Source organism: Candoia aspera, chromosome 3 (genome assembly GCF_035149785.1).
Source record: "Candoia aspera isolate rCanAsp1 chromosome 3, rCanAsp1.hap2, whole genome shotgun sequence".
Classification (NCBI taxonomy): domain Eukaryota; kingdom Metazoa; phylum Chordata; class Lepidosauria; order Squamata; family Boidae; genus Candoia; species Candoia aspera.
In genome coordinates this window covers 40880988-40893442 of record NC_086155.1, presented here as the reverse complement: position 1 = coordinate 40893442, position 12455 = coordinate 40880988, and the positions used below count along the sequence as shown (strand labels likewise).

General features: G+C 39.5%; 1 protein-coding gene across 3 annotated transcripts in view; it reads right to left on the bottom strand.

Annotated features, from left to right (window-relative positions):
• LAMB3 (laminin subunit beta 3) overlaps window positions 1-12455 on the bottom strand; it is a 62785-nt gene that overhangs the window by 10345 nt on the left and 39985 nt on the right. For all 3 annotated transcript variants that reach the window (XM_063297449.1, XM_063297447.1, XM_063297448.1), the window contains 5 exons: window positions 11628-12000; window positions 10531-10691; window positions 4728-4936; window positions 2654-2857; window positions 1882-2026 (listed from right to left, as the gene is read on the bottom strand). In XM_063297449.1, the coding sequence (XP_063153519.1) occupies window positions 1882-2026; window positions 2654-2857; window positions 4728-4936; window positions 10531-10691; window positions 11628-12000 (1092 nt within the window). The remainder of the gene's footprint in view (window positions 1-1881; window positions 2027-2653; window positions 2858-4727; window positions 4937-10530; window positions 10692-11627; window positions 12001-12455) is intronic.

Sequence of the window (12455 nt, the reverse complement as noted above, 5' to 3'; positions counted from 1 at the left end):
ATTATGACAACCTTTAATCAACTAATTGGCCTATAACAGATGCTATTTTACCAACTCTAATTCTTTTCAAGGGCAAAACCTAGCAGTTTTGAAGAGAATCAAATAGAAAAGAATCAGATGTCTTATTATATACAGAGCAGGGTCCCTAACCATATTGGGTTAGGTTGATATCCTTTGATCAAGGTACATTTGAAATGTTGAGAACATGTTATGGGCACTTTCATAAGATAGTGGTCATGGTGGATGTGGTCAATCACAAAGCACCCATGAATTAAAGGTAAAACAGCACTGGGCTGCAGCTTTCCATTATTTTTAGTGTCTAAGAATGCCTCTGAAGTCTATCTGGGGTGAAAACTCATTGTAAGAAATATATGTGTGATGTAAGGAAAGGAGCCAGAAAGCTAAGAGAAATAAAAACATTGTAGCCATTGCAACAATAATTTTGTAATTAAGTACTCAGGTTGATATACTTTGATATACTTTGAAACAGAAACAAGTATCTCATACTATCTGTTCATAAATTGTTATTGTTAGATAGAGCTTCCATGGTTCATAACTGAATGGTCCTCTGAATAAATGAGAGACAGAATATAATGTTCTCTTTACACAAACTTAAGATGCTAGGCTATTAGGAAAAGAACTATTAAAAGAGACAAAAACAGTATAAGAACTCTATGTTTATCATTTGGGGGTGGGGGGCATTGGCATTTAGAGTCTGGTGAGTAAGCAGACTGATGGGTAGACAGCACGCAAATTATTGTAATAAGTAAATAAATAAATATAAACTATTAGGATTTATCCCCAATATTAACTTAGAAGATATTTTACCATGGTTGGTACTTCGTTCTGCAGCTTACTCATCATTCAAATAACTTAGAAATGCAACTTGGAGTTGCAGGGAAGCTGGGTGCAAGACTGGAAAGATTAGATTTGAAAGCCGCACAGCAAAAATGCAGAATTATGGATAAACAGAGGTACAAATTTTGGGAAGAGACAGGGAAGTTCTTCATCCTAGACATGCTACCTCCAGGTTGTAGATTAACCAGCTCCAGACCCATAAGGTCATCCAAGTGGAGGGGTGAATAAATAGTGGAAAGGAAGCTAATTTGGCAGAGGGAAGAAAGAGGGCTAGCACAGAAATATATTTAAGAGTCCAATTTGAAGCTGGCAGGAGAGAGAAAGGAAGAAGGCAGAGTCTGTTGACATGCCTACCCATGAGCAAGCAGTGAAGAAGAGAAGGCAGAAGCCACAATTGACATCTGAATCAATATGGTGTGAAGAGCTGGAAATTTCACTGTGAGGAGAAGCTGAGAAGCAATTTGGAGATCTAGTCCATGAGCAGAAAGATGGTAGGAGAGAGAGAGAGAGAGAGAGATGGATGGAAAACCTGCCCCAAGCAACCAGCTACAGGAAACACTGACAGATCACATTTTGGAAGTGGAGTAAGAGTAACCAAGTGTTTGGTTACTGGACTGTTCATTCAATAGCTTCAAATTGTTTAAGTTCCTATTGTATCAGTATGTATCCTGTTCATGTTTCTGTATATTGTTTCTAAAGATTTAAGTAAATGCTACAAAAGAGTTCACAATTAGAGGAAGGAGGTTTTTGATATTATTGGATGCCCCAGAAGGGAGGGAAGTCCCCCCTAGAGCTCCCACTGCTAGTGGAGAGTTTGACAGCAGGCATGATGAGAATAAATTCTCCATTAATTGGAAGAGATTCTGCATGAAAAAGCTCTGTGGGAAAGCAGCTTTTGAATTTGGCTTCTGTGGAACAGCAGATGTTACAAAAAAGTTAAATTATATACAGCAGAGAGATTGACTAGTGCCAAGGTATGGATTGGTGGAAGCACTGTTAGAACGTAGAAGCTTCTGATCTTACCTGATAGGAAGTTGCGAACTTGGCGGATGAACTGCTGAGTGCGCTGGATGTCTGCCTCTATCTGTGTCCTAATGGTGCTCATTTGATTTCTCAGATTTTGGGCATGAGTCTGAATCTTGCTGGAAGCCATTTCAGCAGCTCTGATCTATTAATGGGCAAGGCAGGCTCAATTTCCATATGACATTTAACATGGTTCCTAAAAGCTTCAAGTTTTAACATTGTTCCAGGTGGGTCCATAAGCAGAAGTGTTCACCCCTCTGTATATTAATTACCCCATCCTTTTCTACTATTTCAGATGCAAGATTCTGGTTAAAAATAATGTATGAAAAATTTGAAAATTCAAATAGAAAACAAATAGAGCATTTAAATCACTTCAAAGGCATAAAGGCCATCAGTATTTGTCTTTCTCTGTAGTGTTGCAACTGCCTATGTTATGCATATTCACAAGCTCTCATTGGCTCTCTTGACATTCTAGTTTCAACAGTTGTGCTAACAGGACTTTGAGACTAGTCCTTTTCACAAGGACATACAACGCATTTTCTAGGTAGATTATTTCAATTTAAAAGTCACATGGATACGACTACCATTGAAGATAACTTTTTGCATGTTGCATGTCCTGATAATCATTCACAAGCTCAGGGGGAAAAACAACAACACACACACACACAGTGAAAACACCAGGACATTATTTCCATCAGGCTTGTAAAAAAACTCATATCCTTTGAAGCAGAGGTCCCACCTCCCTTTTGTTTTCTCCATTCGACATACTTACCATTTGTTCAGTCTCCTGCAGTTGGCTATTTAAATTGTGGAATTCCTGGGTGGTTTTCCTGGCAGTCTGGATGGAACTGCTGGAAAGTGCAAGGATCCCTCTGCAGCTCAGACCTGGGCCACATTCAGTTGCATTTTGATGGGGACATAGACTTCCAACACATTCCCTAGGAGTGCAAACTTCTGATCTAACACCACTGCAAATCTGACAGAAAAAGTCACGCAATCAATGAAACTTTGCCATTTACAGTACAAATATGTGTAACGTCATTCAGAAAGTTTATTTCGTTTATGTGTCGTGTTTCTAACCTGCCTATCATTAGATAGCTTCCAAATTCAACCCTCCCACTTTTAATATATAAAACCATAGGTGAAACTCTACATAAAAGCAGCACATAAAATAACAGTAAATTAAAAATGGAAGATCCCAATGGGATCAGATCAGAGGCTTATCCTGTTCATCAGTGTTTTTCTACAGTGCAAGATTCAAACACAGATGCATCTTTTTGGCCAGGTTCTGCAGCAGCTGGTATTCAGAAACATACTTCCTCCAATATGAGAAACAATGTATGACCACCATGACTATTTGCCACTAATAATCTTATCCTCCTAAATTTGTCCAATGTCCTTTTAAAGTTATCCTAGCTGGCAGCTGTCATATAAAGAAGCACTCTAAAATGCAACTTAAATATTTCCAATCTCATTGGAGGTATGTGGGAATAAGCCTAGCTGCACCTGGAATGTTCATATATTTCAACATATTGGACACATGAAGACAACAGTACAATAATTCAAAATAAATATGGCCAGAATCAGTGAAGGTGTGCTCAGAGCCAGTTTAGTGTCATGGTTAAGGCACCAGGCTAGGAATTGGGAGACCATGAATTCTAGTCCCACTTTAGGCACAAAGCCAGCTGGGTGACCTTGGGCCAGTCACTCTCTCTCAGCCCTAGGAAGCAGGCAATGGCAAACCCACTTCTGAAAAACCTTGCCAAGAAAACTGCAGGGACTTGTCCAGGGAGTTGCCAGGAGTAAAAAGCTGACTTGAAGGCACACATACTTATGCTCAGGACTTGCCATGGCCACCAGAATACTCAATTTTAGCCTAAAGGTGCTCCAGAATCCATTTCTTGGTGGAGAAGTTGTTTGTGGGGGCTAGACATGTGACTTACATTTTGACCCCTCCAGCAGATTCATGATGGGGAAAGAGGAACAAATAAAATCCCCGACTGTTGCTGTCTATTTATTGAAGGATTGTGGCCAAGCTATAAATAAAATTTAGTGTTCCAGAACCATGCTATTAAGCAGCTTGAATGTTCTGCAAGACTTTTAAGATACGTGATAGAATACAGAATTTAAGTAATGTTTATCTCCACAGACTGCCAAAGCAGAACAAATTCCATGCAGTACAGTAAGAATGTTTCTAAGAGCACATACCTGAGTATTGGTGGCTAGATGAGATAAACACTAATGTGCTTTTTTGACTCTTCATTCATAACCAGTATTCGTAATGTAAGTTTCTATTTGTCCCCTCTAAAATGATGCTAGCATCATCATATAATATTGATAATACTGCAGCATGGGTCTTCTTCTATGTACATTCATATTCCTTTAATTACAAACTCATCTGTATTGGTGTGTGTGAATATACACTCACATAGATGGAATCTGTAAATCTAACCAGCATCGCTGGTTTCCACTATCCCTTATTTATTATGATGTTTCGTACTTTCTACTTTTTTTCCTCTATGTATAAAGTAATTATAGGTTGCATAGTTTCTGGGAGAGCAAATGTCCTTGGAGAACAAAAACCTCTTTGTTTTTCAAACTACAAGCCTTGGTTTAACTGTACAAATACATCCTCTTTCCCTGAGAAAAACCCTAAGCCAGCAATTCATGAATCTGGCTTTTTCTACACTAGCACTGCTTCTAACCAACTCCAACAAATCTTGTAACATCTATATATTAGGTATATAAATATAGGTAAATGTGTTTAAACCTAATCTATGATTTAGCCTCAGTTTTTGTTCCTTGTAGAAATAGGAGTACAGTCTGGTCTACAGCATTAGCTTCACCTTATTAATTACTGGAGTCAAGTTTGGTGTGACAGTCATTTTATTCTGCAGTACTTCCAGTCCTGAATCATGGCCTGTAAGACCACTTTCAAGCTCCTCAGCATTTCTCCTGTTTTCCAGAGTCCGAGCAAGCAGCCCAGAAGAACCAGCTATGCGTATACTGGCATTGGAGGATATGAGATATGCAGATCTGACAGTCTTGAATGCTCCTGTGGGAACAAAGGAAAATGCTGTGTGAATGGTTAGTAATTCAAAATGCAGGTTTTTCTTCTTCAAGCTTTGAGTACTGAATTTTACTTCAAAAAGTAGGAGGAAGGATATGTTAGAGGAGTGAATCACAAGTCTACCTATTCAAAAACAATTGTCATTCTCTTTTCATATGAAACATTTTAAACTTTTTTTTTCCTTCTTAAAGTAACATTTTTAAAAAACACAGTAAGGGATTAATTTAAGTTGCACATAGTAAATTGCATAAGAATGTTATTGGATGTAATTTTGCTATTCAGTTGTTAACTCAAAACATCCTTTCTACCACAGGAAGCTATACAAAAATGTATTCATTAAGGGAAAAAAGATACAAAAAGCATCTTCTAGGGAAGGGTGTGCATGTGTTAATTTAAAGAGTAAGTCAGAAAGCTGACAAAATAGACTGAGATTAAGCAACTGGATTTACATGCCCCAAAACCAGATCTAGGATCTATATCTCTACTAACTCAGGTTCTAAAAACACATTCTAATTATTTTCTACCAGGACTTTTTGGCTGAAACAGATCCTATATCCTATCTTTTTTCATCAGGGTTCTGGGAAAAAACATTATGCTGAAATTACTCCTTCTGCAATGTGATCTGGCTGAAATACTGTATCATCAAGTTGCATTACAGAATAAAGGAAACAAAACGGCTTCATAGATCTGAACTGACCATTTACCAAACTGAATAATCTTGCTCTTGACAAAATTTTAGGGAAGAATTGCCACCCATCATTTCAAGAGGGCTTTAACAAGAGCAGAGCTGTAAAAAAGACTTATCCTCAAGTCTTCTTCATCATACCTTTTCCAAGCCAAAGAAAATGTTAGTAATTTTCTTGGAAATCATATCAGTCTCCACAAAAAGAAACAGAAGCAGAAGAATGGGCAAAAGTCCTTTTTAGAACTGAGCTATATAGTTTTCTAAAGGCTGATTCCCTAGCTGTAACCAAGGTCTTGTCTCTCACAAGCACTCTCATAACGATAGCCAAGGAAATATTGATACCTCTCCTATAAACTAGAAAGAGAGATTCAACAGGAAGAAGCCTTCTGAACTTGGGAATGTTCCTTCCCTCTGAAACGTAATACAAAATAATTATAAAAATTTTCATTCAACCATTGCTGAAGATTAAAATCTCCAGAAAACAGAAATGCTTTGCAAGGACAAGCAAAATTCTTCTTAAATTTGTAGTAAAGGACTTCTTTATCAAAATGAAGAACTGTGAAGGTTTGAAAAGGAATAGTGCTCTAAAAGCACTGGGGCATCAATTCTGCATCTTCCTACCATCTGCAGAGTAAATATTAAGTTATGAACTGGTCACTGGAAGCCTGTGGTGAGTGATCCCTAGGGTGCTTGTTTGCAGGTTCCAAGCTTTTCTAGTAAATTGACAAGGGTTTCCATTCCCAACTGACTAACAATACAGTTATCAATGCTGATTGCCTCGTATCCTAAAATTGGTCAGGTGAAATGAAGCAAAGTTGGAGTAGAAGGAAAATAGGAGTAGATGTACTCCTATTTCTGTGTATTGTATTCATAGCAAGTGTGTGAAGGAACTCTGAGCTCAGTTCTGAAAATGAGGGAAAAAAAACAACCTTCTGGGTTGAGAATAACATCTTACTTCCTAACATTAAGTGTATGCCTAAGCCACTGTTTTCCATCCACCTCTAACTTACAAATATTGTTCTTACACAAACACATTTGACCATTCAGCCCCAAAGTTTCCTTCCGTTCTATTTAATCTAGAGGTTTATTTATTTATTTATTAAATTTATACACTACCCATCTCACTATAAAATTGACTCTGGGAGGCTTACAAATAAAAGTTATAAAACCGTTATAAAAACAGAAAAAGTACAAAAATAGAAGAAGATAAAAGAGGGAAACTAAAAGGAGATGGCATCAGAATTCATCTGCAGTGAAATTCTAAAGCAAATGTGAATGTTCCAAGTGAAACAGCTGATGGATAGCTTCTGAGGGAAGCAATGAAATGTTTCAATCAGACGAGGTAGGTTTCACTGGGAGGGCTGTTTATAACTCACATTTATACTTTGAAACTAAGGGTTGATCTTCACAGACTGCTTGTCCTAGTGCAAGTTTGGGCTACTAACCATTTCTGAAGGTCAGGAAGACCTATCATCCTACCTCCCCCCCTCCCACCCCCCAGGTTACCAGCAAGGCAAACTCTGCCTGCCTTTTCCTGTTAATATTGAAAGTAGTGCTTTCTAACATGCAGGTGCAAGTGGAGCTGGAATGCCCCCTCCACTCCAGTCACTAGTTGCTGCACTGTCATGACCCCATTGCAAGGCACAAAGAGCCTCACAACGTGGATCATGATCATTAAGAAAGAGAGGAAGCAGATAATCAAATCAATGCTTAAACCAAGCACCCAAAGCACCCACACCCATGGACTCATATGCAGATGAATAGAAGGACTTCAGATAAGCAGCGATAACCCGCACCTGGTGCCCTGGAGGACACACCTGAACCAAGAACAAGGACAGCAACGGGGAAAACACCCACACAGCCATCAAAAAACCCATCAAGGAGAATGGGGACAATGGAGGGTGGAGAAGCACGGGACCCCGCAAGAGGGGTATAAACAAGACACCTCACCACCGCACCCCCATTCCCGTTTTTCTCTCTGTCAGTACCGTTTCAATAAACCGGAAATCCTTAATCCCTATTAAGTGAGTCTGTGTCTTATTCGGAACGAGGCTGGCCCTGACATGCACTCACTCACTCCTTCCTTCCTGCCTTCCTTCTTTTTTTACAAGTTTACCTGTGGAAAGATGAAAGGCTGGGCTTTTTTAAAACAAGTTTAATGATGGAGCATGAAACAATGGAACCCCCTCTACTCTTTACCCAGCTAAAATTGACAGGAGTTCTGCCACTTTCCCTTCTGGTTCAAGAGATAGCAAAAATGGTAAAACTGTGGAGTCTCTCTCCTGCTCCTTCATATTCTTCTTCTTCACCAGTCCACTGTGAAGCACATGTAGCATCCGATGGAAACTACTTATGCTCAAAGATCTGCCCACAAAAGGAAAGCAATTGGCCCTTGCTTCCCGGGTATGGGGCAGAAGGAGGGAAATGCACCAATCAGGGCCATGGTAAACTCAGTCCAGAGAAGAAAGGGCTGATATCCAGAAAAGGATTCCTTAAGCCAGCTTCATTTCCAGTTGTTTATGAACAGGTGTCAAGCAGCTTAAGACTGCTGTGTAGAAAAGCCTTCAGGAGAAACAGAAACAACCCAAAATAAAGTTTCTCTATAATAAAGTTTTTCTATGGCTGTTGAGTCACAACATCCATAAAAAAGGCATGCATCATGATGTGACAGCACTGTTTTTCTCAGCTTCATCCCACAGACACTGCAGCGAAAACCATAGCAACGAGGCATCTAGGATCCAATGAACCAGTTTCACTTCTCTATTATCATACAGCATGTTCACATGTGATCCTAAAGGCATCTCTGAGCTTCTCTCATGCCATAAGTGAATTCCAATGTGCATTCCAGCCAGCTGAGCTTTGGCTTTCATATTACAGGGGATAGGAAGTGGGGGGTGAGCAAAGTAGCTGTTTTATACATTAGCTTTCTTAAAACTATTCCAGGGTACAGAGAGTGGTTTTCAAAAATGTGAAGATGGCTCAGTTAACAAGCTGTTCTTGGGACATATAAGCAACAGTCCAAGTTGTTGTGTGAGATATGTGAATAGAAGTTTCTCTTTCATATTCCACATGAACTAGCCAATCTGGCAACCAGGGCTTAATAATACATGACCAGATTAACATACCATGAGTATGCACTACAAACTGTTTCGTGAGGACAGGAACACACAATATTGTTCTCTACCCAACCCCAGCCTACTGGGAAGGCAACCTCCATACGTCTTTGATTTCAGTGCATCAAAAGTAGTGTTCTTCAACTTATGCTGGCTCAAGTGGTGCTGTGAAGTTCACCTGTTGTGCTTCATTTCATGGTAGATAAATGTGTCCACTCCAGTTGACTACTGTGAACTGTGACAGGAACATCCCATTGTGTACCATTACTAGTTGCTGCCTTCCACTGCCATTTCATCCTGGGCTCCCAGACCAGTGAAATGCTGGACCTTCTTTCTTTAACCAGTTCACAGGTGGACAATGAAAGGCTGGGCTTTTAAAAAAAATCTTTTTGTAGAAGTTCACTGATTAAACAGTAAAAAGTGGAGCTCTTCTCTTTCACCAGGTGAAACTGACAAGAGTTCTGCCAGTTTCTCCTAATAAGCCTAGTGACAGGAATAATAGTAAAACCCTGCCTGCCTGCCTGCCTGCCTGCCTGCCTGCCTGCCTGCCTGCCTGCCTGCCTGCCTGCCTACAGATGAAAGGGTGAGAATGTAGACCTTTCTTCCTTTCTTCATCCTGTTGAAATTACCAAAGGTCTGCCAGCTTTTCTCCTAGCCCATGTGACAGGAAAATGGTAAAACAGTAGTGCATTGTTTCCTTTTAAAAAAAACTGGTCCACCAGTAGATGCATCACATAGGAAGGGGTCAAATATGAGTGGGAATGAAGAAAGGGGGGTTAATAGAAAAGGTCTATCACTGGAAACTACATGTCCTCAAAGAGCCAGCCATGGAAAGGAAAGCGATTGGTGCTTGTTTTCCCAGCATGGATGGAAGGGGTAAAGAGGCAGGGGGATTCACCAACCAGGGAATGTGGGAAGTACATTAATCTTGAACACATATCCACTTAGGACACTATTCTTGTGGTAGCTGCTTCAGTGTCTACCAGCAGGGCCAGGAGATAGGTAAGAGTTTCACTATTAGTCCCAATTGTCATCCCATGTCAATATATTCTTTAGGCTGTTGAGGCACTATATAACCCTGCAAAATTATTTCCTGTGGAAATGGTAGGATGAGTGAAGGTGTGATGAACAGTGATGCCTGATTCCTATCATATCTAAAACTAGGCATAGAATTGTCTCCTGCACAAATATGTTACAATGTTTAAACATTACATTTTATGAATGAGAATATGGCCAGAGCTTTTATTCAAGAGACAAGCAGAAAATGTATACAATGCAAAAAGTGCACATTGATCTGGTATAATTGCAGTGACCATACGTCCTTTATTACGAAGGACAGTCCTTTATTTCAGAAAGTTATCCTTCAGTTGTATTAAATTATTTGTTTTCTTGGTTTTGCTCTTGAATTTTCCTTTGTAAAGTAACGTTATAAACAATTTTTTTAACCTTATGAATCTCTTTCAGATTTGCCCCTTTTTCAGGTCTGTCCTTTATTTTTTTCCAAGAAAATATGGTCACTGTAAGTATAAGTCATTAATTCATAGGTCTGCAAGATTTATTGCTGTTGAGATCTACTTTCACGGGCAGAAAAAAAATGGGAAACTTGTGATAGTTTAATTTAAGACAGAAGACTAATTTCTGAGACTTTTCATTCTCTTTCTGGCAAGACAACAACAATATGGAGGGGGAGATTATTAACTAGATATCTCTCTCCATTTGCAGTAGGAAAGATGGCTAATAAGGTGTTAAGTTGTGAGGCAGTTGAAACATGAAGGTTATACCTGAGAGGTCTCTGCTGCGGCTGGCTTCAAACTGGGCCTTCTTGTTTTGGTACTGTACAGTGATTAGAAGCAGGCTTTTATCAAGAGCATCCATATCTATGGACAGGGAGGAGTCTTCATCCATAACAAGTATTTCAGAGCTTAAACCTTCAATGGTCTGCCTAGAATTCATACAAGATGTATAATATTTATATGCACATTTTTCCATATTATTACCTCCCCACTTCTCCCTCTGATTGCTATCCTCAGACCTTAGGACAGTCTGGTCACAGTCAAGGTAGAATTATCTCTCTGAAAGCCATGTAAAACACCATATATGAGGGAATGAATCATGTAACATTTGTATCTCTCTGTTCTGAGGGCTTAAGGGAAGGTGGAGTGAATATACCATTCTGGAATAGTATATTCATACCTCTGGAATGATATGGATAGATAAAAGGAACCATTTCTTCATACAATCTGCAGCTGGAACTCATTTCCACAAGCTATAGTAACAGCCAGCAATTTGGGCAGCAGGAGTAGATAAATCCACAAATGATATGACTATCATTGTTTATCAGTCTTAATAGCCATATATTATCTCCAATATCAAAGGCAGTTGCTAGGCAACATGAGCAGGAGGGACCTATTATACGCATGTTCTGCTTGGAGTTCTTGATTGGTCTGCTAGATTAGATAGACCATATCTTTCTTTTGTTAAAGCTGGGGAAAGATGTAAACATAGGAAGTGGCAAAACTGCAATTCAAAGTCTCTTCCATTTAAATAGTCACGGGCTGAAGGTGGCAGAAAGGAAAAAAAGCATTTTGTTCAGACTTATAGTCATTTGGAGAGCACTTAGGAAGTTCATTTATAAGCAAAGTGTTTTACAGTTCGTAAACTCTGAAACAAATGAGTGTATGTCATTTGTATTCTCATTTTTCATATGAGGACCAAAACACAATTTCCCTAACCCTAACATAGACAACTACTTGTGAATTTGGGTTTGAATTAACCCAGATAAACTCCTTTTAGCAATCAAATGTTGAAAGATTATTTTCTGCAGGTTTGAGGCACTCCTTCTTTTTTGTTGGTAAATGTAAGGAAAAAGCACGCTTACCTTACCGTAGCAATGGTGTTGGCTACCTGGTCCAGTCCCTGCTCAGTAATTAGGGGATTTTCCAACATCTGTTGAATGTGCTGAATTTTTCTTTCCACTTCTAAGAGGCGGGTACTGAAGCCAGAGGTCATCATCCCTACCTGCAACTTCTGTGTTGAATTTTTCAAAGCCGCCAGACGAAAGCCAAACCTTTGAAAGTCATCATCGTAGGCTTGGAAGCAAGGATGGCACGCCTCACAGTGGTGATAGTTGCCACAGTAGCCCCGCTGGCACTGGTCACACTGGAGGCCTGTAAAGCCAGAGCGGCAAAGACAGCCGCCTGTCAGTTTGTTACAGCCCATTACTTCTGTGCCTTGGAAATTGCAGTCACAAGCTATAAAGACAGCAAAAAACACACAAGAATTACTTAGAGGTTTGTACTCACGTACTGCCTTCAAACTTTAGTGGATTTATTCATCATCATCATTATCATCATCTAGTCTGGCCAGGTCATCTAGTCTGGCCAGGTCATGTGAGAGCATTTTGTGGGATTATTCACAAAATGCATACTATGATGGGTACAGCTAGTCACAAAACGTCCTTTTATCAGGAGGATAAGTGATGAAGTTATTATCTATCTAAAGAGAGCCATGGAAATATTCAGCCAAGCAAATATTCAGATATATAAGCAAAAGGGACAAAAGCATTCTTTAAGCTCTGGGAAGGGAAATACTATTAAGAAGAGACTAGTTCCTTCCTGACTCCCTGGGGTATATGAGGGATGGAAGGAAAACCAGAGTTACTTGCAAGATTTTGTTGCTATAGCCTATCTCAATAAAATACAGTTCT